The sequence below is a fragment of the Tripterygium wilfordii genome, chromosome 12 (genome assembly GCF_013401445.1).
Source record: "Tripterygium wilfordii isolate XIE 37 chromosome 12, ASM1340144v1, whole genome shotgun sequence".
NCBI classification, from domain to species: Eukaryota; Viridiplantae; Streptophyta; class Magnoliopsida; order Celastrales; family Celastraceae; genus Tripterygium; species Tripterygium wilfordii.
In genome coordinates this window covers 10,897,562-10,923,708 of record NC_052243.1, presented here as the reverse complement: position 1 = coordinate 10,923,708, position 26,147 = coordinate 10,897,562, and the positions used below count along the sequence as shown (strand labels likewise).

Sequence of the window (26,147 nt, the reverse complement as noted above, 5' to 3'; positions counted from 1 at the left end):
ATCACATATGACATATTATGATTTACTGTAATGAATCATTAATAAGTATCTTTAGGACACACGTTATCAGTACCAATATATATATGAATTCTCCTATGATTCCTAAAATGAGATCTTAACTTTAGGGTTCAAAATATATTTTTTAAAAATTTTAAAAAATATATTTATATTTTGATCGGTTTTATGAACCAACAAGAGAAAGATAAATATGCACAAGCTTCAACGTTACCCAAAAAAAATAATTACAACTTATTGTTTCAAAAAATAGAAAATTGCAATCTAACCTTTTATGTTACTGGGTGTAAAGTCAGCAGATAACAATATGATCTCCTGCTAATCACGCGCATTAACAAGATACTTTTGTTTACCGATGGGACTCTTTTATGGTCGTCGGATTCTCTCTCAACCTTTATATGCTGGCCATGTGATGTTCCACAACACACTGGGACTGATTCTTCTTCATCTTTTACACTCTTAAAAGAGAAGAATAATCCGCGTCCACATTTGTTTTTTTTTTTTTTTTTTTGAAAGGCCCACAGGCCACACACACGCTAAGCCATACCTGAGAGGCATGAAGGCCACCACTGCGGATGGAAAACTACCCAAATCCCAAACCCCCTTGGTGAGAATAGAACCCTGGACCTCAAGGTCCTGGGCAGACAACCTGACTAACCAGGCTATCTCCTATTCTCACCAAGGGGGTTTGGGATTTGGGTAGTTTTCCATCCGCAGTGGTGGCCTTCATGCCCCTCGGGTATGGCTTAACGTGTGTGTGACCTGTGGGCCTTTCAAAAAAAAAAAAAACAAAAAAAACAAATGTGGACGCGGATTATTCTTCTCTTTTAAGAGTGTAAAAGATGAAGAAGAATCAGTCCCAGTGTGTTGTGGAACATCACATGGCCAGCATATAAAGGTTGAGAGAGAATCCGACGACCATAAAAGAGTCCCATCGGTAAACATAAGTATCTTGTTAATGCGCATGATTAGCAGGAGATCAATTAAGTACATCCGAAATCCAATTCGAATTAGAGTCCGGACATGTAAATATTTTGTAAACATGTGATATCATCCGACCCATAATCGAATTTTTGCCACCCCTATATGCGACTATCATTATATAGTGTATAATAATAACTATTATGACCTAGAGCTGTCCATCTCAAATATATAAAGCCATGTCTACAATCTTTTAATTTGATTATGCATATACTTGATGTAACAAGACTATAAATATCTCTAATATTTTATGGCCATGACTCGGTCAGGTAACGAGACAATTATTGAGCAATCCTATAGGACCACACCCCCCCCCCCCCCCCCCCCCCCCCCCCCCCACAAACACCAAATGGAGACAAGGAGTTCAACACATCTTAACCAAGAGAAGCCCAAGGGAGACAAAAGCTCATTAGTCTGTGGCTCTTGGGTTGAATTTTAATCCCATCAGTTCTTTACAATTTCTGTAGAACCCGGCTCGAATAGGTCAAGCCACAAGACTCCGCAATGTTAAGTTTGGTGGTTCTAGGCAAGCTATCAAGTGGTGATGGACTAAGTCTCCCATCTCACGTCTCCCATGGAAAGATGTGAAATAAAGAATATAATAAATCAAACTAATAATAAGTGTTTTTCTGGAACTCAAACTAGTATGGGCTGATGCTGACCATGAGAAGACAAAGCCGTACGAGCCAGTATGGACTATTCACAAAACGGACAAAGTGTTACTAATATAGAGCAACGGGCTATTACAATTTTACTACAAATGTTTGAACAAGTCTTGGACATGAAATTAAAAATAATTTTGGGGGAGGGGGTTTAATTATGTTTTGGGGGACCATAAACTTAAGACATAGACCATCCAAGATTTCATACACGACACAGACAAAAAAGAAAGTATGGGTTTTCACTCACATGCTCTTTGTAGCCCTCTTGAGGAAAAACTTAAACCTCAATATAATTCCACAATTCCGTAGGAGACAGTGTCACTGCATCATGGACCCCAACTACAACTAAATATCAGTTGCACCAAAACCTTTGTCAGTCTACATGTGTGGGGGTGATAGTATCCTTCCATTCTTAAGAAAAATAGAGACAGATATGTAGAGGAAAAGGAAGAAGGAGACAAATAACAACATATCATAGGACATACCAATGTCGGATTGTTGGACTGAACTGGTCCCCCAAGATATCAACCATTCATCTACTTGGAAAAAAGAATCTTCATCCTGCATGTCTCTTTCAAGCAACATTGGTAAGAGGCAGTACAATCCATATTTGCATCAAAATGAGAATATCTTGAACTACAATACGAGCTTGCTAGAACTGTAAAAGGAATCAAACAGCTCAAAGACCATTCCCGTGGATAATCAAACAGCTCTAATGTCATTCTACTAGTCTATATAATTCAATAAATTGATTAAGTACCGGCATCCATAATAGCAACCATTTTGTAACTTCATGACTGTATCCACTGGGAAAAGGTAGAATGACAAGGATCTTCGTTGAATTTTCCTTCTGACTAGTCCTTTGAAGAAATCAAAACTGCAGCCACATGAGAAGAAACAACGTGAGATCAGCCATAAGCCAATGTAAGATTATGATCTTGGTTGTGCATCCTAATGCACCAATGTAAGATCAGCAACACACATTGACTACCACACATATGGAAAGTTTGGAAATTCTGGTGGAAGCCAACATGATGATAAGGAAATAACTAATTGTTGATGCAGATAAACAAGTTGTGAAAGGCACAAAGCGTTAAGTCTGATGACCAATATATTTGGCATGTCCCAACTCTTGAAAAGATAGTCAGAATAACATGGTCCCTAGGTGCCGTCTTTTCACTAATGCAGACAACACACAGTTGTCAATTATTGATGAAGGGCAGCACATTCAAATTAGCATTGTACATGGAAACTATCAAAGCGAACTACTAAGTGCACAAAGTATCAAATCTTCACTATTTGAACTCTCGACATGATGCACCCAAATCTCAAATCAGGTACTTTAAAATGAATTGCTTCCAACACAAAGCATGGTTCATGCATGTTTGCTAAACTGACAAAAATTTGCTCATTACTAAGGAAAGTTGTATTCTCAACAATTATCTAGCCCAGCAGCTAGACGAATGACTTATGGGCAGATATAGATCCTGAGTTTTGTCATCAACAGCCGAAAAGAAAACCCTCCTAATAAAAGAGGAACAAGGAAGAACTGAACAAGCTGTGCTCATTGTCGTTCACTGATGCATGAATAGGTCAGCATGTCTCCAAAGTCAAATGGACAAAGGCAAGAGTTCATATCCAACAATAGCTAAATCACATGCAGCAGAAGCTAGCTTTGCTAAAAAATTTTAAGATGACTTGGATTCAGGAAGCTCCACTATAGTGGAAACCAAAAGAGAAATCCAAGATATGAACATATATGTTCAGAATCAGAAGTCTATAGTCTCTCTAACAATCACAGATATGCTTGGACCCACATTAATTACTGCCAGAGAGTCATCAAGCAGTAAGAAACCATTTACAGTTATTAGATGTTCAGGCGTCTAGGCTGGAAGGTCAGGTGAGTAGAAAGGTCTCAGAAGTTTTTCCTCAGTTGGAATGAAAATCTGGTACCGGCACTAAAAAAAATTATGGATAACACTCGGGTTAATCCTCCCCACGACTATGATTGCAGCAGTAAACGACTAGGAAATGACCAGTGAAAATGAAAGCCAGAAAAGTTGAGCAAGCTGTAGGTGTGGAAGATTCAAAAAAATTTCTACAATAATCGCCGCTTAAGTATCTGAATAAGAAGCAGTTGATTGCTCAGACTAGTCAGAGCAGATGCCATAGAACCACTGATTTAAAACCTAAATAATATATAACAGACAAAGGGAAATTGCACTGATGCTTGCAGTAACAATAACCATTTGAAATTCTAACTTTATTTGATATTCCTTATTTTATTGCCATTCTTGGTGAACTGTGGAATGAGGGTACTCTAGCTACTTGCAAGAAGTTTATGGATGATAAAACGATATTCCAATGAGGATCGTAACTATGCAACAATCCAGTGGCCCAAAATATACAAGCTTAAAAAAAAGTTCCATCCGACAAAGTTCAGCTATGTTGAAAAATTTTGCCTTTATCTTTCTTACTTTCAAAGACATTGATGAAAAGTCCATTACCTTCAAAACTAAATTGATATGACCTCATTTGTCTTTTTTGTGTGGTGTATGGAAGCAAATGGTGTAACTATCTTCTGTCCTTAAAGGACAATAGAAGATAACTACATGCAGTAAAATTAGTTCACAGAAATAGCAGTACCATTGGCATCTAGAAGCCGGAAGAATCATTGCATGATCTAGGTTACACATAGAAAAAGTTTGACTATTGGAATGAAATAGATGAACTAAGCCAATGTCACATTAAGCCAAACTCTAAAAAAAATCCAAACAGCTTATTGGTTTAGCTTATTCATGCGATGAATCACCCTTGCCAAAACCAAGTCAAATCACACTGAACAAAACTAGGAAAAAAGTAAAACATCAATATTTGAAAAACAAAGAGAGAATGACAATGGAAGTGGCAAAGCAATGATTAAAACATCACCTTGCTATATGAAAAAGGTCATAAAAGTTCTCAAATTTGTTAAAAAATGCTGCAAGTAAATCTTCTCTTCTCAATTGATAAGCAGCAGCACACAATTCTCTTAGCCTGTAATTCAAGCATGTCGTTAATTTCTTGCTATCAACATTTAAACCAATACCTTCAATATCAAGCTTAGTTTCCCGTTCTCTATAGGATTTAACCAGCCTTTCAAATGTAATAGGCATGGACCTTATCTACATACTAAGTCTGAGGAAAACAAGCAACCGATTTTGGTGTCAGACGTCCCAAATTCAAGAGTACAATTTCTAAGCTCCAAACTCACAAGTTAATTCAAAGTGTGGAATCCTAAATGAAAGTGTAAACATCATCTATAAATAGAGAAAATTTCTTCAGAATTCAAAGTTTGGCCCTTTATATAATAGCAACCACAACAAACTAAAAAGTCCCACTAAGTCTTATTGATGCAAGGTCACTCAGGAATCATTATTAGAGTAGGATTTCTGATTTCCTTTAAATTAAGTTTTATAGGAATCCTTATTAGACAAGGGCTTCTTTAAAATTAGTTTTTTTTTTGGAATCCTCATTATAAGAGGATTTCCTTTTAATTGTGTGTCAGGAATCCTTTTAGAAAAGGATTCCCTTTTTTATTTACAATAAGGGCCGGCTGTCCGCCTTTGGCCATGAAGCCTATGTGCTTCTAGGTTTTCTAATATTAGTAGGATTTCATTGTAACTTCTATTTAAAGGCTTGTTTCCCTTGGTAATGAGTAGTCTGAAATTTTACGAAAATAATTTGCAATAGGAGAGATTCCTTTGCAAGCTCGGTGAGAGGCTGAGAGGGGAAGGTGAGACTATCCGATTGTACCTGAGAGATTCAGGGTAAACTGTTCTAAAATCAGGGATTTGGTTGTTCAATCCTATACACAAATTTTACATTCGTAGTTTTAAGAACTACATCACTTATTACCACAATCCAACAAGTTGTAATGGCACTGTATTTCCTAACAGGAACACTCTGCATGCAATTGAAAATTATCTTCCTATATACTGAACCCATTGGATTAATGACCACAAGCATATCTTGATAGAAAATGATGGCTACCATAAATAAGCAGATGCCATTACAAATAAAATATCCACTCCAAGGAAAAGGTAAACTTGTACACCAAAATGCGACACAATTGCCCTGAATCCTGATCACAACTAACTTAACAGATCCATATTTCTAGGCATATTTCTTCCGTCCCCGTATTAGTCTTCCTTGTTTAACTTGCTGTACTTTCTACTTAAGCCCAACAGGTTGAACTGAAATATTATCAAAAATAAAGTTAGAGAAAACTCTTGTTTGCTATCTTCCTTATTAACTTACTGAAAAAGTAAAGCCTAAGACCAAAAACACTTACATTTATGTCACACATCTTTTATTGTCTCTGTGACTGCAAGAGAGCATAGACACCGTTCATCCATCCTCTATTTGCACTGTAAGAGAAAATAGAAGGCAGCCTAAGGAGATTCCTACACATTCTTCGACCGACCTGCACCGACTCGGGTATCACATCTCACCATTAAGTTCTAATATTTGATATGGCATTTGGCTAGGTCAGAAAGTATCATACAAACCTCTTCCTTTGTATTGAACATCTGCAACACAAACGGCACCAATTGGAAGCTCACCAAAGTTGCTGCCGAATACTAAAACAAAAATTAATATCTTAATTAACTGAAATCACTCGCAACAAACAAGAATCGAAAATTCCATGACATTGATGCTTACTGTGACACAACGTCTTGAGTGGATGGCATTGAAGGACCGTTCTTTGGATTCTTTTATCATCCATATCTGAGCGCAAAAGTATCGATACTTCGCTATTATCAGGAAGTTTAACAGAGTTATTGTTTCTTCAGTGATTTCGCTACTTCGTTCTCAGAGCTCGATTTCCGGCAGAGCGCTAGCGTACGATACGAATTGCTGTCCATTGCTGAATTCAACAGGAACTTGAGAAGAAATATTCAAACCTTTGATGCTGCAAAATTAGCACCCGTTGACGCATATGCATATATAAAACCAGCAGCGGCTCCTGATGGAGAGAGACTGGAGGTATTCCTATTTGCAGAGATCAGTCTTGAAGAGAACGAAGAGCTTGTGAGGCGGGTTGGATGCAATTGTCACCGACGCATCTAGACCCGTTTGAGTTGTGGCCATGGGACCTCTAATATGGGTCCCATCGATAAATCGAAATTAATAAGGAAAGAAAAATTATAAGAAAAAGAAAGCGCCAAAGAACAGCGAGTATTTGGAAGCGTCTAGTACCAGAGCGTGATAGCTCCTGTGGAGATGGAGGAGCTGAAGAGCGCTCTGCGCGATCATAGTTTAACTGTGTCTAATCTTGCAGATAAAGGCCGATGCCTCTTCACCACTAGAGATTTTCATCCAGGTCTCTCTCTCACTCTCTCTTGGTAATTTCATCGAATAGTTGCAAGGTCCTCTACATTATGGGTAGAAGATTTATCATTTCGTTGCGTGTTTGAACATTGGAACTATCATTGGCTCGTCTTTCACAAACCTTGGTCTGGTTGCTGCTACCATGCTCAATCATCTTCCCCGACTTGGAGAACTTGTCCTGACGAGTTTAGTCCATCAGCCTTCATTAGTTCACCTTTCTATTGGTTGGGGTTATTTAGCTTTGGGCGTTATACTTATAGTACGGTCGGTTAAAATGTAGCAGACAATATGTAATCTGTTGTAGAGAAAACAAAACGTGTTGCTGCTTGTAGCAAAGGGTTTAACCGTTTAAGATGTTAAATTGTTAATCTATACATTTTTATTCGTCTTGGTAATACTGCTTAAAGAGATAATGACATGGATTAGGAGCCCGCCCATTCTCTAGAGACCTGCATACGATGTGCTCTAACTGTTACAATGAAACATGTGTTTGTTTGACCTTGTCCTAATGATGCTATAATATGGCAGGAGAAATCATTATTAGCCAGGAGCCTTATGTCTGTGTACCAAATAATACCCCGGCTGAGTCAAGATGCGATGGGTGTTTCACATCAGGTAACCTTAAGAAGTGCTCAGCTTGTCAAGTTGCATGGTACTGTGGAAGCACATGCCAGGTATCTCCCTATCCAGTGACTTGCTTTGGTATTCCGCTTGTTTGTTTTTTTTTATGCTGTTAAATTTCACATGAATTTCTCTACGTCAAGGCTTCTATAATTACTTTCATTAATTTCTGGCTCCAAAAGGCTGATGCAATAGAATATCCAGCATAAACTTCTGAACGGCCAAAGTAATGTTTACTAAATCCGAGTTGTATGGATGTGTTATTTGTCAATTTTTTTGAGATAAAGGCTTGAATGCTTGATGAAGGTGGTGGTGATGACAAATATGGCCGTCTGAATTATAATTTTTCATGTTTTCTGGAGAATTCTTCATTTTTGGTTATTTTTGATAAAAAGACAAGACAAAGAAGTTTGTAAATTGGAGTGGGTTGTTAACTTGTTATCTCATTTTTGGTTAGACATCTCTGTGAAAGCTGTGTAAAGAATTAATAAAAGATCTATAGACTATTTTGGACTTTTCTCTTCTGTTTACATTAGCCTTACACTTCCATTCAAAAACTATATTAGCTTTATACCTGTATTGTACTACATTTTTCAGAAGTCAGAATGGAAGTTACATCGACTTGAATGCACTACTTTCTCTAAGCTTGACAAGAGCAGGCGCAAATCTGTGACATCTTCCATACGTCTGATGGTGAAACTCTATCTTCGTAGAAAATTGCAAAGTGAGAAGGTAGTTAATTTACCTTGGCCTATGTTTTGTTACATACATTTATGTTTTCCTAATTTACCGTTAATTAAGGAATTCTTGTCTTTGATGCTCTGATAATGATGCACTCTTAAGGTCTTGGACTTGCTGTGACAGCTTACTTATGCTTTCTGTGTGCTAAATAGAATTGGTACCACCACAGAAAATTACTGGTTAGCATGTTTGTGGATCTGTTGCAACATTGCCGGATTTGTACGATAGCTCATGCTCTATTATTAATTGATTAGGTTAGGAAAGTTGGGATAGCATTTCTAACTGAATTTGCATTTCAGGATAAGTACAAAGAAACATCTTCCCTGGAGGAATTAATGGTTATTTTAACTTAGACATGTTACCCGTGAACAACTTTCAGTTTCTTCGTGACTTTTTAGCGGACTTAACATATGGTGACGTCGATAATCGATTTACATTAAAACCTTCATTTTCCATGATAGAATCTTGCCTTGATTGGGGAAACTTTGAACTATTTGTAGTATGTACAAATGACAGTCATCATTTAAGGATTCTCTAGTATAAAGGAGTACCTGCTGGGTTGTACCCACTATAGCTGTTAAATTTTGAGATTTTGTTGGAGGAGCTGAATGAAGTTGTATGACTAACGAAGGAATGCATTCAAGCCTTTAATTTTTTTACTTTCCTTGAATGTTAGGTTATCCCTTCTACTGCCACAGACAACTACGATTTGGTGAAGGAATTGGTGGCTCGTATCCTTTATTGAATTTCTGCTTGGGTTTGATCCGTAACTATACTGTTTTCGTCACTTTTTTGGCATGTCAAAGTTCCGTTTAGTCTTTCCTAATTATAACTTGTGGCCCAATGTTAGAGTTGCAGGGGTGCAACCTAGAGGTCACATGTTCAATTATTAGAAACAGTCTCTCCACATATTATGTGGGGATAAGGTCTGCGTACATTTTGCATGTCCTCGATCTCGCCCAATTTGGGAGCCTTGTGCATGAGTGTTGTTTACCTTTACCTACTAATTGTTGTTATCTTCAGTGATAGGATTGTAAAATGGGGCAGCCCAGCCTAAGTTTTGTAAGGCCTTAATTTTAGAAAAGATATGTCAAACATTGACGAGAAGCAACTGGTGCTATATGCACAGATGGCCAACCTTGTCAACTTAATTCTTCAGTGTCCTGAAATCAATATAAAAGAGATTGCAGAAATTTTTTCAAAGGTTACCTGGATATAGGGCTTATATCTTATTCATTGATTGGCACTATGTGGTTAATATCTCATTCGTTTAGGGGTAGTTGCTGTTAGAGTTTTATGATCGTGGTTGGTATAATTACCCTTTCTTTTTCTATCAGAAGTAATTTCAAGTTTAAAGAGTTGCACAAGGGAATGCTTCCCAAGCACTTTGAATACATACAATAGACGCCACTCGTGTAGTGAAATCATAAAACCCTAACACTTGAGGTTGAGATATTTCAAGTAATCGAAGAAATGCATAATCATCTGTAGGGAAATATCTAGCGAAGAAGTGCACAAATGAGCTGAAACTTCAAATTGGGCATAAGTTTTAAATCCTCACAATTCACCTTCTCTCTTGTGTGAAGCCTAGATTCTATAATATTTTTTTGTGCAAGAACTCCTTGCATTTTACTTGAAGTTGTGACATATGTTGTGTTTTTTTTAAAATATGTTTGTTGAGATTTGCTATGCACATGTGCTGGAGGCTACATAACTTTTCGTATTAGGTGATTGGGAATTTCTATATTGTATTGAAAACTCGATGTGTCCTGCAATCCAACAAAATTCAAAAGTAGGGGCAGGGGCCTAAATGACTTGCTATTGTGATGTGGCAACTTTGTTGCTTTCTTTTTGGGGGGTGGGTGGGGGCATGGCTTATAATCATTCCTCAATATAATCATTTCTAATTGAGGAAAAATGTTACAATAAGATTACTATCTCTGAGAAAGACTGATGTTCTAAGAAATTGAAACTGAAATTTTGTCTCCTTTTGATTTAATGCAGTTTGCGTGCAATGCACACACAATTTGTGATAGTGAACTGAGACCGCTAGGGACAGGACTTTACCCTGTTATCTCCATAATCAATCACAGGTAGTTATTGTAGCACCTGGCTCTAGTGGTCGAGGCCACGAGCCTCTGCACTATCAAGCTTGGTACATAATATAATATGTCAAACTCCCAAACTAGTAGTAAACACTTTTCTTGGGCTCAAACCAGTATGGGCTGGTGCTGGGCCTAGGAAGACAAAGTCGTGCGGGCCAATATGAGTTGGCCCAAAGTGGACAAAGTGTTGCTAGTGCGGAGGGCCGGACTGTTACAGTTATGGTCCATTGTTCTCTGCCAGTTTTTGTGCTCATGCTATGAGTTTGCTAAATATTTCTCGTGCTACAGCTGTTTGCCCAATTCTGTTTTGGTCTTTGAGGGGAAGTCTGCTGTGGTACGTGCTGTACAACATATACCAAAAGGCACTGAGGTGAGTCATTTCTACCATTGTGACTCTTTACATGCAATAAATTGACATCTTTATGTATTGCAAGTACAATATGCTCATGCCTAGTCTTTACATATAACATTCAAATTTTTGGCTCTTTATTTCATGTCAAGTCTTGAATCTCTGTATATTTCATTTTTGTGAGGTATTTATAAGCTATATAGAAACAGCTGGAAGCACCATGACTCGGCAAACGTCTCTCAAAGAGCAATACCTTTTCACTTGTAGATGCCCTCGTTGTTCCAAAACGGTACTTTTGAAAATTGTTTATAAGAATATCTTGTTAAAAGCGTGTATCTTTTAGGAGTGGTAGCACTTTTATTAAGATTACATCTTATTCTAGGGTCAGTATGATGATGTCAGGGAAAGTGCAATTTTGGAAGGTTACCGATGCAAGGATCATAAGTGCGATGGTTTCTTACTTCGTGATTCTGGTAGGTGATAAGTTAATAGTCAAATCTGCAATGGCTTATGTGAGTATTGATATATATTTGCTTGGATATGCAGATGATAAAGGATTTGTATGCCAGCACTGTGGCCTTGCTAGAAACAAGGAAGAGATAAAGAATTTGGCTATGAAAATAAAAGAAGTTTCAGAAAAGGCTGTTACCTCTACGTCCTCTGGCAGTATCCATTTTCTCTCTTTGTTCTCATAAGTCATAACTACCCTCTCTAGGTATATCTTTATGGTGTGATAATCAACAATATGAATACACGAGTGCTCTTTCTGAAATTAATTAATGGAGGTCATTTCAGTAGTTTCAGTTTAGATTGTCGTTCTTTTGAAAAATACAGTCATGTAGGATCAGAAAATCTGCTTAGTTTGTATCAAAAGGTTTATTCTTTGACTGAGGTCAGATCATCGGGAAGCCATGTCTATGTATAAGAGAATAGAGAAATTGCAGAGTCAATTGTGCCATCCGTTTTCAATAAGTTTGCTGCGAACCCGGGAAAAAGTTATAGAGGTATATTTTTGTACCCTCAATCATCTTCTGATATATTTAACTCCTGTGAACTTTGAGCTAATTTTATTTCACTCGTATTATTCCTTCTTGTTGTTAATCTAGTGGTCCCATGACTCCCATCTCTCCCAACCGTGAGTCCATGACACCCTTATCTAGTAATAGATTCTTCATGTTCTATTAGAAGGATGAAGGTTGGTTTTTTGGCTTCAATTTGCCACTGCCCTAGGAGGATAGAGAAAAGAAAAGAAGGGGTTCCATACTCCCATAGCATTATGATGCAAAATTCAATCTTTTACTTTGATTCATGGGCCTTATTAATGGTTGAGCAAGATTGCAACTAATCTATTGCTATTAACTAGAAGAAATAAAGCAAATCTTCATAAAAGGTTAGTTGCAATTTTATAAGTTTGTTTGTGAATGATCACATTATAACTCTGAAAAAAGTGAAATGTTCGTTTCTTCAGATATCGATGAAGCTGGAGGAATGGGGAGAAGCTCTTTCATATTGTAGATTCACCATTCCGATGTATGAAAGTATGTCCTGATATTTCTTGATTCTTCTATATAGTATGGAATGTATATAAATTCTTGTTTCTTCTGTGGACCTGTATAATCTACCACTAAATATGGGGGCCTTAGTCTGCTACAAAGGTGGCATTCTGAATGCTCTGTATTTAGTTGGCCTGATTATGCCTGTTTCTGTGTGTGCACCTCATATCAATATAAATAATGGTTATTTGGTAACCCATCACTGATAACAGTTTCAACTCGCCTGATTTTTTAAATAGTTTGTCATTTCTACTTCTACAGCGGTATTGTTTTAGGATGTGGTTACGAAGAACACAAACTTACTGTATAGCTTCTTTTTACTAAGTATATTGTATAATTTTTAGGGTGGACCCCAGTCTGGCTTTTCCTTTATCTATTAGTTCAGAGACCACCCATTGTTTCCACCCACCTGATGGGCAGGTTTTGGTTTCATTTACTTGTGGTTGGGGCAGGATTGGGTAATATATTAATCGCCGACAGTTCTGGAGTTTGACTAATCACCCAGAACTTGTTCTAACTATTGGCGTATTAGGAGAAGAAGTTCAAGATGCTCGTAGACATCTTTTCAAGGGCGCAAAGGGAACTAATCTATAAAATTCACAACATGATGCTTGTTGACCAATTTTGGACCAAAAGTGAGCCCAATGTGATAGAAAACAAGAGGTTGATGTAAGTAGACAGATTATTATCCGCAACACCCTAAATGACTTCCTACAAGTATTGTGGGAACACCAGTTGGCCACATGTCTATTTGCTAATTCTTAAACAAGATATACGAAGCAGATTAGTTAACAATTTACATGGTTTTCAGGGCATTAGATTGCCATAGTTGATGGGTACCTGCTCTGCTTTTGGAAATCTTAGTCTTATCCTCCCTCCCTGTTTATAGTCCTCCCCATGCTCTTGTCCATTGCTATGCATCCCCTCCCTGCTGTGCTTTGCATCTCCAGTGACTATACAAATTTATCTTTTGTTTACTGGTTTCAGAATGCATGGCTTGCTGCCAATGATAATTTAACTTGCTTTCCATTGCAGGATTGTATACAGGATTCCACCCATTGCTGGGATTACAATACTATACATGTGGAAAACTTGAATGGTAAGAACTTGTCCATTAATTTTATGGCTGATTTTTTAATGTGAACAAAATATATAATTCATTTACATTTCTAAAAACAGCACAAAAGTTAAGGCCTCAGTTTGCTAACTGTCTATGGGTGCTGCTGAAACATTTTTGCCAGAGCATGAATGTGAGTTCCCCATGACAGTAGTATAAGCGAAGTAGTTTCCCGTGGTAATGTTAAATATAAATAATTGTACCTGTCTGTTTAGTTTTAAATTGAACTAGTATGTACGACTGGTAAGCCTCGTGATGTTGTAATCATTTTAAATTGCATACCATCCCTATCTTGAAGTCTCCCACACTACATGTTCACAAACTCATGAATGGTATTGATTCTTGTAACCCCAACCAGACTTTTGAGGTACAGTGTTTTCTCACTCCATCTTGAACTTAATGGAGTTGCTATCGTAATTCGTTATAGGTTACATGGAGAAACAGAGAATGCTATCATATCTCTGACCAAGGCAGTGGATATATTGCGAAAGACCCATGGGACGAATACGCCTTTCATGAAAGAGCTCTTTGTGAAGTTGGAGGAAGCTCGTGCTGAAGCCTCTTACAAACTTTCATCTACTGATAAAGATGAGTGAGTGACAATGTCTTTTCAGGAATTTGAAATATACAGTAAATGATATTGCCTCACAGGTCTTTGAAAACAGCTTTGCTGTTTTACCTCTTTGCAAAAGTAGAATAAACAATCTATATGGCTGTGAATAATCCGGTTGAGTTCTCATAGTGGTTACAGCTGCCATGTTTGATTGGCTTGAGTCGGAGATGTCTGCATTACTTTTCCTTACAAATTTGATCTCCACCTTTATGTGTTCTACGTACCACCCCCGCCCCCGTCCCCTTCCGTTGTACTTTTTGGCTTGCGCAGAGATTTGATACTTCCATAAGCTGAATTGCTTTATTTGAGCTCGAACACAAAGGGACAGTTTTCATCAGTTTAACACTTTTCTTTGTAGTTGTACTTTTACTTTCTGTCTTAATTTTTACAAATATTTGTTTTTTACCAGAGTGAAGAGTAAACTTCATTTATTTGTTGTCACAATATGGGCTGTTGGATTGTACTAATCACCTCGGGTTAGGGTTTAGTTAGAATTGTCAATTCTAGTTAAAAGAATTGTAATCCCTCCCAACTCAATCATCAACTACTGAAACAGACAGAACCAAAGCATTTAATTTGACGACAGTCCGCAATGCAAGAAAATCCCAGAAGTTTCACTTGGATGAGCATCACAATCGCTTTATAAGACCATACTGACATACTAGATTTTGTACTTAAGAAGCTGCAAATGCAGTTGGTATTATTATCTTGTCTAGCCTTAAACTCTGCAAGGGTAAACAATAACAATGGGGACAAATTTATTTGCCTCCTGCGCATGAGCAATACCCATACTGCAATAGAAGACATACCAGATAAATAACTGGTTCGAGGGGAGCATAGCCTCTCTCAAACGTCATAACACAACAGGAAAAATAATATATTACAACAAACGGGGGGAAAACAAGTGAGCATGATCATCCAAAGCTCCTTCTAAACCAAACAAGGACTTCACAAGGCCGAATTTTAAAGTAAACGCAGTGATTTACAACTTTCACTTACAGTTATGGCCGCTGTATTTTGCTAAACAATCCTGAAGCTGAGAGCAAATGATTGACATTTGTGAAAGCAACTCAGACTGTTGGTCTTGTGAAGTAAATGACTGAGATGTTAGAGGTGTAACTGGGTCAACCAATAGTTGCTTGAGCTGAGGGCACAGCAAGACAGCTTCATGGTTGTTGGCACAAGATTCAGCAATAATTTGAAGCAGTTTGCAGCCATTGTCTTGAGACGAAGATGGTTGCAGCGGGACAGGCGGTACAAGAAAAGGATGTTGAAGTAGTTGAGGTATCCGCCACCTTTCATTGCGATTCCAGGCAAGACATTTTTTCATCAGATCAAGAAGCCATGGGTTCGAAAGTGGTCTGTATGTTATTTCATGGTTTGGATCAGTAATAACTTTGAATTTGGCCCAGAATGTTTTGTACTCAGAAAAGGGGGTTCTCCCATAGACCATTTGATAAAGTATGCAGCCAAGCGACCAAATATCCGATGGCCGACCACACTTAATAGCGTTTCCATGTGCATCACTTTCATTGCACATGAATGCCTCAGGAGACATGTAGCTCAAAGTACCAACCTGAAGTAACAGAAGATAAAATGCTAAGCCGAAAAAACATGAAAGTCTTGAAGGCACTCATTAGCCTGATAGGTGACTACAATGACCAAATCAGGTAATTAGCATAGTCATGAAGGTATAGTTGATAAAAAAATATAATTTTGAGAATTCCCAAAATCGTGATGGCATAGTTGATTAAAATATCTTCCTTCAATCATAAATCCCTGGTAAATGTAAGGGGAGAACAGGTCAACTCCATGAGCAAGTTTTCCCATAGTATATAGCATTTCAAAATGTCTATTTTCGTTATTGGAATCTATGATCCATAAAATTCATAGCTTTTTTCATGTGTTTCAAGAAGCCTGTTTACGGATGGTTTAAATCTCTGACACCCATTTTTTCAACAGAACAAGTTACAAGCTTACAAGTGCACTTGAAAACATTGAGAAACAAGCAGTGGAAATGTTAAAGCCTCTCAAGCCCTTGAAATTCCTCAACAAAAAGATAAAAATAGATAATGAGAAATGAGAAATGAAAAAGAGATGAAGATCTAAGATGAAAACATCTGAGATATGAAAGAGATCACAAAGATTCTACTATGTACGTGAATAAATAAGTAGTGCATAAATGGAGGTTACCTGTGAATCCCTTTGTATATTGGTTGTATCACTCATTATCGCCTTGGCAATACCAAAATCAATCAGCTTGAGACAACCTTTGACAAGAAGAAAATTTGCTGGCTTCAGGTCGGAGTGCACAATACGCTCTTCATGAATTGTATTTACAGCTTGCAGTATTTGCTGCAAATGTTGGTGAAAATCAATTCAGCTTCAATTAATAAAATAGTAAATACGAATTTAAAGTTATGCTCGATAACTATACTCTGTTGCTTAGGGCGATCAAAGCTAGGAGAATAACATGATGGCTATGCAATGCAACAATCACGGAACCAAAACTGTATAGTGGCTAAAGCATATATTCCTATCCTGAGTGTAGGTGAAAATAAAAAACAGAAAAGATAGAAAAAAAAAAAAGGAAAAAGGGAAAAGGATTACCCTGATTACAAGTAAACAAGTATAACAACCACATTCATTATGAATGATATCATTGAAGCCTTAACCTCAAGTATTGAGGGCTGGTGACATGAATCTTTAATGAATAATGTTTGGAGTGCACCAAATGGATATTCCTTCACTACTCAACGCAATCTCTATAACAATTATTATTACATTAAAAATATATAGAACACTAAATATAAAAACAACGAGTAACCAGGACAAATGATAGGTTTAGTCTAAAGACCTGCCAGTAAAATCGAAGCCAGTTATCATCAATGGTCTGGTCAGAGCCAGCCAGTTCCGTCCATTTCTGTGACAGCATGTGAGCTAAATCAATTTCCCCATATTCAAGTACCATGTATATGCATCCATCATCCTTGACTCTGCAATCCTTATAATTCATGGAGCCACTCGTTACTTCCCGGAGCAAGGTTTTATCTGTCACCTAATACCAAGGGAAAGGTGCAGAGTACTATTAGAAGTGAAAATCCACAATCAATTTTTTTTTCAGGTTCTAAAGCCTCATAAAAAGAAAGCCTGAAGAAATTCAATCGGCAGCGCAAGATTTAAATTCAAAAGAAGTGTCTCTTGACAAGTAACATTTTTCTTCTTTGTATATGCTGGAAGCACAAACATTTACATAACAACCTTTAAAGGAACAACTGCATCAGCCATTGATGTAGTTTTGAACTACTGATGTAGATTTTGTGTAGGATTGAGCAACCAAAACCCTCCTGCATCAGCCATCATTACTGAAAGCAAAAGCAATGAAGGATACCTTACAATGCCTATGCAAGAATTCTATATCTTGACTAAGATACAAAAGCCTGATCGCCTGAACTATATGAAGTATTTTGGTTGTTAGTGTCTATATTAGTACATTATGAAGGGGAGAACAATTATTTGATTGATTAGCTGTATTGCCAACAAAGCATTAATGTGGACAGATGATTGCATACACCCATTTAAATGAATGAAGCATTCGAATTGGAACAGCCCTCTCTATTACAGCCCAATTAAATTTTTTGTCAACAGCATTTCCAAATATATAACAAATGATTAAAGGGTTAGGCTATGAAGCATAGTGATGGTTTTAGAATTTGCACTTATTGCATTTTAATACTAGTAAATACACAAATCTAGGTTGAACATGAGTACCTCATAATCAACTAACCGTATAATGTTGTTATTTCCCTTCAACTTGTTTAAATACTCAATTTCCTGACAAAACCCAAAAGCTGTTGCGTAATCACGACCTTTGAGCTTGATTTTCTTAAGTGCATATATTGTACAGTCTGATGAGATGACTTTGTGGACCTCACTGCTGCCTCCACTGCCTATCTTGCCAAGTCTTTGGTATAGCTTGCCGTTGACTTTGAAGAACAAGTCAGGGTCGTAATTTTTTTTACGAGGTACTGATGCAGCTTTACCACTGGGAACGTTTTGCTGTTTTTCTGACTTCAAAGGATCTAACTTCACATCAGACAAGGAAGCCCGAGGTAGTACATCAGCCAAGTCATTAACACGAGCAGAGGGATTCTTTGGCATTTCATTCTCTTTTGGCACACAGTCTTCTTGCTTGTTAGACGAGTCGCATTCATTAACTCTCAGATGGTTATCAGTAGCCGATGAAGAAACCTGAGCTGCAATACCTGCCTGGTTAATCAATGTACCAAAGGTCTCCTTATGTGACAGCTGCACCATATTCCTTTCGGATAGAGGTTGAGAATTCAAATTTAAATCCCCTGCCCTCTGCCCTCGGACATGAAAACCACTATCTGGATGCAACTGAGAACTATAGGTCATTGAATTAAGTATGGGTGCTGAAGTTGAATGGACAGATGTTGTAGCACAAAGTGGCCCAGCAACTGAAAATTGAGTGGCAGGTTGGCTTAAAAAGTTTCTGAACTCCTGCAGCTGTTCCTGGACAATTATACTTCCTTTCGAAAATGAAGTTGAAACCCCACCTTCAGATCTTAAGCTGATATCCGGTTCTGGGTTCTGAAAATTATGGTTCCCCGACTCATGATTGATAAGAGTTGATACCTCTGCTTGATTGCCTGCATCCCATTCCAATTCTGTCAATGCAAGTGAATCCATATGAGATGATAAGTTCTCCAATTCAGTATCCATTAGATCATTGGTCCCTGTGTATTGAAAGAGAAGGGACAATTTTGTTTTGGGAAGGATTGGGGGGGGGGGGGGTATGGTGACAGGTTCCAGAATTAAACAACATTGACTATATAACTCAAAAAATCTGGCAACATATCCCAGCAACAGGAGCTGAATAATATCAAGATCAAAATCAAAAGCTAACAGTCAAAACTCAAAAGGAAAGGGGATAGATGAAATACCCTGAGAACTGGCATGCATTCCAGTTGAAATTTTATCTTTTTTCTGATCATCAAGGTGTTGAGGCTCAACATGTGACGATGGTATCATGTTGTCATTTTTATGACCAGCAACAGGCTTGAATTGAGCTGTCGCCTGTCGGAACACCAAATGGGTTAATACCATCATCAAAGGTTTTGGTGAGAGTGCTTGAAATGGAAGGTGTTGTAATTGATGCATCTTCCAAAGTTTTCCCAACAACAGTTGCTGCAGTTTTTGGTCGTGCCATTGGTTCTTTCAAAGCATGACTTTGGCTAGGTGAAACAACATCATGAGATTTCTTGGTGTCCACCTTAAAGCCCACATTAGAAGCTGAGCTTCTAGATGCTTCACGTTGGGGAACAAACATACGCCTAGGTCCTATACTGCTTGACTGCATTGTACCTGAAGATTCCTCAATTTAGAGAGATATAAAGCAAACCAATTAGGCATGTCTGGGCAAAATTTCAAAATTGGAAAATGTTGTCTTGACTTCACAAATAAATCAGGTAATACTAGCATCTTAATTCCCTGATTTTAGGATTTTACTTTACAGGGAAATCAGGCAATACTAGCATCTTAACATAATCACTGAATAAAATATTGGATAATTCAAACTTCGTTTTAATGTCCCAAATCCTAGGATTTTACTTCACAATTGACTCAGGCGATACAGACTTCTTAACATAATTGTCGAATGAAATACCTTGGCAGCTAACTTAGTCACCGAAGTACACAAAAAGGCTGTTAACTTGCAAAAAAAAAATTCTTATCATTTTGAAACGAGTTAAACTTGCACAATTTCATGGACACAAAGTTTCCAAAAAACATGAGAAATGAAATATCAATACTCCGCTTAAAAAAATAATAATAAAGTATAGCTACATAACAATTATAGCAAATATTGACATCAAATTCAAATTCACCTACACTCTTCGTTTTGAAACCCTAATTTCCACATTCAGTAAAAACAGCCACCATTAATTGAGATACGTAAAAATAACAACACAATTAGAATACGTGTGAGAGCGTGCGAGCATATGGAGAGAGAATATTAGTACCGAGAGGGCGGTGGCGCTTGAATGCTGCTTGAACATGCCGGAGAAAATCCGGCGGAGGAGAGGAAGAAGAGAACGATGAAGACGAAGATGTTGTCGTGTCTGGATTAGCGATCTGAGGGATTAGATTCTTCGAAGCGGTTGGTTGCACAGATGGGACCGGAAGGTTAGCCTCCCTGTCCATTGCCAGATTTCAACGGCATTTCTGTACGATAATATGGTAAAATCAGAAGAAGCAGAAGGCATGATCGAATTCGAGCGAACTCGAATATCGTTCCAGTTCCTGAGAAGACAATCGAACATTGAGATATCGAAAGCCCTTCACTGCCATAGCTGAGAGCAGGAGAGAACGTCTGAGAGAAATCGACACGAAGCCTTTTTGAAAATGGCCTATTGGCGCTCTCCAGTGTCTTGCTTCAATTGATGGGCCAAAACTGGCATATAAATTGAACCCATTGGGCCCGAATCGTGAACCTTGTAAATCGTAATAGAGCGCATTTTGAAATCCCTTGGATTTGCCCATGGGTTTGGCCCATATTTGAAGTTTGAAAATTCTGGTTATGGGCCGTGTATACCAACCAGTTATCAGTCCATAGTGTCTTAACGGGCATAAGAATAAGATCATTCGTTTCCACAAATAAGGCCCAATAGCCCAAGCACAAGAACTAATTTATTATATTCTTTTATTCATGGGATTAAGTTACTAGGCCAAAAGGGAATTTAAAGATAAAATTTAAACGTTACCAAGTGACCAACGGTCACTAGTTTGATGTTTCTCTTGTGTGTTGTTTTACCCCATTTTTTTTTTGGATAACAGAGAAAAATATCATTATTATCCTTTAAACATTTGATATAGACTTAAATTCGGGCCGTTATGTCTACAAGCACATAAAGTTTCTCAACTAATGACAATGTAAGTTGAGCCAAGACTCATCACATGACCACAAGGATATTGCTCCTAGTAGAAATCGAACTTCGGACATTCCAAATCCATATAATAAAGAAATTTATTCGATTAGGCATATGCTCAGGCAAGCAAAAGGAATCGTGCAGCTTTTTTTCTCCGAAAACTTGCACCATTATGGTGCAATTAGTGTGCACTTAGCCCCAAATATACCACATTAGGCTGTCTACGGGGCTAATTGTTTTATTCATTGAGGTTTGAGGAAATAAAATCATTATAAGTAAGAAGCAACCTCAAAGTTTGATTCATAGAATGACAACTCTAGGCATGTGTAGTATGCAAAATGTTGGAAATTCAAAGCGAACTCTGTTATGTGACATGGGCCTACACGAATTTACTTTTCATGAATCATTGTCATTGATTCTTAGGTTCATAAAACATGTCTTCAATGTGAAAAGAGTTAACTTTGCCTATAAATCACTCGACTGAGTTATGTTAGAACAATATGAGATTTTAATCTTGACACTCCCACACTTGTGGATTAGGACGTTAGGTTATGTCAAATCCAATAAGTGGATACGTAGAGGCCTGTCTAATGGACCGAGACTTTACTTCAATACTATGTTGAAATTCTTAACCCACAATGAAGAATGAAGACATTCTCCGCTCTACAACACAAACCTACATGAATTTGTTCTTCATAAGCCGTTGTTATCGATTCTTAGGCCCAGAAAACCCATATTCAATGGGAAAGGAGTTGAATTTCACTTGATTGAGTAATACCAAACCGATGTGACAAAACTCTTTAATCCCCACCATTGGACTATCGCAGTATGTAATTTGAACGTTCCACGGGTAGGAAATCCCCATCGTTAGATCATGGCCGTCCAGTTAGCAGACCATTCTCAAGCAAGCCAATCTCCTGACTCTGCAGTCTGCACTGCAGAAGTAGCTTGATGGACAATAAAGAAGGCCCATCCAGTACGTTAATAAGAGGGGGCCATATAGCTTTTCTTCACCTAATGATCGAGATATCTCATCTCTCTCATGTCACTGAACAGCAGATTTTTTTATCCATAAACAAGCCAATGATGCCATACGCAGAGGCGCAAAGCTCTTAACATATAATGCCAAAATAGGTACAGTATCATAAATGGAAGCCCCACAAAAATGACCTAAGCTGCTCTCCATCTGAGAGATTCTAGCTCAATCTCCACATTTTATAGCCATCAATGGCTAGACCCAGAAACCCAAAAAACCCAATGAAGGAAATCCAACAAGACCAGAACAAAAAGGTCCAAAAATTGGAGATAACAGGTTCCTGGAAGGCAATGAGAGGATTTTTCACCTCTAAATACCTCCAACCTCAGCAACAGCAGAAGCAAGAGAAGCAGAAGCCAGAGAAGCAAAACAAAGAGCAGAAGCAGCACCGGCAAGAACAAGGTACAGAGGAAGGTAACAAGAAATGCAAGAAAATGAAGTGTTCAGGGTCATTATGCAGCAATACCAAGGTCATGCACAGGCCTGAATCATCCCCTGAAGTCCAGAGGAAGAGGGCTTCTTCTATGGGTTCAAACAATGAATCCTCTAGCAGGTCCATGAAAACTCCTTTACATGAACTCAATGGGGTTGTTTCTTCAACAAATTCTTCGCTCTCTGTATCTTCTAATTCCTCCATTGGAGGGTCTTTTAGAGGAATGCCATTCAGAAGATTCTCTGGCTGTTATGAGTGTAGAATGGTGGTTGATCCTGTTCTTGGATTCACTAGAGACCCTTCTCTGAGGACCACCATTTGTTCTTGTCCTGACTGTGGTGAGATCTTCATGAAACCTGAAAATCTGGAACTTCATCAAACTGTTAGACATGGAGGTAATACTCTATTTCCTACTAGAAAGAAAATTATCTTCACATTTTCTCAGCGCAATTTTCATTTTCTCAGTTTAACAATAATCTAGACAAATATATGCAGTTTCTGAACTGGGACCAGAGGACACAAGCAGGAACATAGTGGAAATCATATTCCAATCAAGCTGGCTAAAGAAACAAATCCCAGTTTGCAAAATAGATCGAATCCTCAAAGTCCAGAACACACAAAGAACCATCTCCAGATTCGAAGAATACCGAGATTCCATCAAAGCAAAGGCCAACAAACATTCAAAGAAACACCCAAGATGTATAGCTGATGGCAATGAACTCCTCAGGTTCCACTGCACCACCTTCACATGCTCACTAGGGCTAAATGGTTCATCTAACTTGTGCAATTCAATCCCAAACTGCAACGTTTGTAGCATTATCAAGAATGGGTTCAAGATCCCTGAAGGGTCCACCGGTGAAGGTGCCAATGTGAATGGAATTTTAACCACCGCGACAAGCGGCAAGGCCGACGACAAGGCTGAAGCAGAGGATGGTAATGACAAGAGGGCAATGCTGGTCTGCAGGGTGATTGCAGGGAGGGTAAAGAAGGGCATGGAAGGAAGCATGGATGAGTATGACTCATTGGCTGGTGCTGAGGGTTTATACTCTAATTTGGATGAGTTGTATGTGTTTAATCCTAAAGCTATTTTGCCTTGTTTTGTTGTTGTCTATTAGTGATTGCTTTTGATCAATTCTACACTTTCTCATTTGATCTATTATCCTGTAAGAAAATTTCTGCATTGTCTTATTGTTCTTTGGAATGTTTATGTTGATAAATGGCAGATCCATGCATGGGGATTGCTGGGTTGTGAACCACTTAGCTTAGAGCAAGAGTGATGAATCTTTTTGGGGTCAAATCGTATGGATTTGGAAAATCCTGAATTTGATTTCTATTATGAACAATATCCTTGTAATCACCTCTTGGGTTTTGATAGTGTCTTCAGATGGGAAACTTCTATACACGTAGATTTGATGTTTCGAGTTTAAGTCTATATTTTAAAAAAATGATTATGGTCAACAAGATTAATTTAATAGCTAGTGTTGAATGTTGATGGATGCAAGTGGGAAACTTGGGAGAAAGAGCTTTAGGTTGATTAAATTACAATAGGACTTGCCCAACCCAATACAGGGCAATTAATTGCACATAGGGCTCATGAATTATATACAAAGAAAATTTTGTAGAAGCATGGTAGAAATAGAATCATGACTTGTTGAATTACAAGGTGATTTGCCCAACCCAACGCAGGACATTAATGGCACCTAGTGGCACACCAATTTATACAAAAGAAAATTGCCATCCCCAATACTCAAGCCTGGTTGAATAATTTCCAAGAACAGGAAGGTCAAGTTTGAAATCATTGATTGTTTTTAATTGCCTCTATTTGTTTCTAAAACTTTTAAGGAGTACAAATATAGAAAAGATAAGCCAAGGCGAGTTAAAAGGAACAATCATGTGAGAAATACGAAACCAAACAAATCAACAAATATTGTTCGCTTTGAATCACGGGTTCGCACAGATTTATTCTTCTGAGTCGCCTTCATGATACATAGACCCAGAAAACATATTTGATGGGATCGAAGTGTGCAACGGCCCGACGGGTACATTAGACCCACACAACAAATATCTTCTTTGATCCAACATATGGTCTGATTTCTCAAAGGGTACGTTCTCTTTGACACATGTTTTTGTTGTGCGAGAGATGCTTGGACTTTACTTACATACCACTTGATTGGATCAGTTGAGTTAATGTAAATCCGATGTGAAATGTGGATGTGGACGTGGTGTTCCAATCTCTTGATGAGAGAGTTGTGCAGGGGATTATAATAGCTGTTGATATTTTTGACCGGAGATGAGCGCACATTACATGAGTTTAAAATTAGACTATTAGCATTGGATTGAAGTCCATCAGGACTTTCAACTTAATCTAACAGTAAAATTGAGATGGTGAAAATGACTTTCATTAACCCATTTGAGACATCATTTGGAGGAAGGGCATCTTTTTGTTTCTCTTTTGAATGCCAAGTCAGCTTCAAAGCATGCTGACTAGTTACCACGTCAGAATGCTAAGAGTACCTTTTTGTGTTTGGCTGATCTCCACAGAACAGAGGCATAGCCACCGCAGGTTCATTCAGTCACCAACTTACTTCTCCAATAGTAGAAGCTGAGCTTGCTTTAGCATTTGTGCCCTGGCTTTGTCTTGTAGCCTGCATAGACGGTCACGCCTGAGTTCTTGATTTTTGGTAATTTTCTAGATTCACGAATGTATTATTTTGTTTTGACTCTTGTGTTTGTACTCATTGTCTCATGATTTTTTTTTGGTTTTTCTTGATTAAAGTTAAGCAACTAAGTATGGGCTTAATTAGCAGTACTAATCTATCAACTCATAGTACTAAAATCAATGAACCAAAAAGACACTAGTGATGAACCAATAGACACACATGAAAAATGACCAATTCATTTATTTTTGACCTCCAAGTTCCAACCCCATGGCCTGGACAATCATGGGGGCCGTGTGTCTTGTCGTCCATAGTAGGCCATTAAAGCTACAAAGTGGTCTCACTGGTTTCTCAAAATGAGTACTGGACCACCATACTTTTACGACATGAAGATTGAAGAACACTTGCCGAGAAGAAAAAGACGTAGCATGAGAAAGAAGAGTATTCAAGACAGTCAACAACCGAGCGTGGTATGAGTATTAAATCCGCGGATTCGATCCGTTGAACCGGGTACCCGCCCGTCTACCCGTACGATTACACTTAAATTCCGGGTTTGTACTTTGTCGGTGTCACTAACTTTCAATGTCAATTGTGAAGTGATTATTAGGATGTTTTGATTTTATTGACTTATATAGTTTGGTACTTTGGTTATGTTAGGAATTTTAGGCTTTGTTTGGATTGAAAAATGAATAGTACAATAGAATTAATGGAGGGAGAGGATTACATTGACTCACTCTTGTTTGGATATAATGTAGAGTTAAATGAGAGTTAAAAGAGATGTGAGTTACAAAAATACCTTTATTAAAATTGAAATGAGTGAAAAATTTGTATGGATGATTTTGGAAATAATAAACAAACTTTTTTCTCACGCCACAATCCCAAATTGAGCGGTGACAAAATGTAGAGTTAACGAGTTAAGTGAGGGGAAAATTCTCCCTCCT

The 26,147-nt window shown here is 37.9% G+C and overlaps 2 protein-coding genes, 1 long non-coding RNA gene and 1 pseudogene across 9 annotated transcripts; 2 read left to right on the top strand and 2 right to left on the bottom strand.

Annotated features, from left to right (window-relative positions):
- Nucleotides 1-1,660: 1,660 nt before the first annotated feature.
- LOC120011369 lies at nucleotides 1,661-6,771 on the bottom strand. Of its 5 annotated transcripts, none has more exons than XR_005471011.1 (6): nucleotides 6,363-6,771; nucleotides 6,209-6,280; nucleotides 5,992-6,123; nucleotides 4,590-4,694; nucleotides 2,144-2,535; nucleotides 1,661-1,997 (listed from the first exon to the last, which is right to left on the bottom strand). It is a non-coding gene; the product is annotated as an uncharacterized LOC120011369 (long non-coding RNA). The 5 variants fall into 5 exon arrangements; XR_005471009.1 differs by having other exon boundaries at nucleotides 1,661-2,219; nucleotides 2,419-2,535; nucleotides 6,363-6,769; XR_005471007.1 differs by having other exon boundaries at nucleotides 1,661-2,535; nucleotides 6,363-6,764.
- Nucleotides 6,772-6,829: 58 nt separating this feature from the next.
- Nucleotides 6,830-14,467, top strand: LOC120011368 (histone-lysine N-methyltransferase ASHR1). Of its 3 annotated transcripts, none has more exons than XM_038862469.1 (14): nucleotides 6,830-7,023; nucleotides 7,560-7,705; nucleotides 8,250-8,384; nucleotides 9,070-9,124; nucleotides 9,479-9,597; nucleotides 10,398-10,486; nucleotides 10,787-10,868; nucleotides 11,032-11,136; nucleotides 11,236-11,320; nucleotides 11,394-11,513; nucleotides 11,745-11,851; nucleotides 12,316-12,385; nucleotides 13,436-13,499; nucleotides 13,945-14,467. In XM_038862469.1, the coding sequence occupies exons 1-14, from the start codon at nucleotides 6,924-6,926 to the stop codon at nucleotides 14,111-14,113; spliced, it is 1,446 nt and encodes a 481-aa protein (XP_038718397.1). In that variant the 5' UTR covers nucleotides 6,830-6,923; the 3' UTR covers nucleotides 14,114-14,467. The 3 variants fall into 3 exon arrangements, with proteins under 3 accessions (XP_038718397.1, XP_038718396.1, XP_038718398.1); XM_038862468.1 differs by having other exon boundaries at nucleotides 6,835-7,023; nucleotides 11,230-11,320; XM_038862470.1 differs by lacking the exons at nucleotides 9,070-9,124; nucleotides 9,479-9,597 and having other exon boundaries at nucleotides 6,836-7,023; nucleotides 11,230-11,320.
- Nucleotides 14,468-14,850: 383 nt separating this feature from the next.
- Nucleotides 14,851-20,556, bottom strand: LOC120010608 (annotated as a pseudogene).
- Nucleotides 20,557-22,092: 1,536 nt separating this feature from the next.
- On the top strand, nucleotides 22,093-23,729 carry LOC120010321. The gene is made up of 2 exons (XM_038861092.1): nucleotides 22,093-22,944; nucleotides 23,045-23,729. Exons 1-2 carry the CDS (start codon nucleotides 22,308-22,310, stop codon nucleotides 23,662-23,664), a joined length of 1,257 nt encoding a protein of 418 aa, XP_038717020.1. The 5' UTR covers nucleotides 22,093-22,307; the 3' UTR covers nucleotides 23,665-23,729.
- Nucleotides 23,730-26,147: the final 2,418 nt, after the last annotated feature.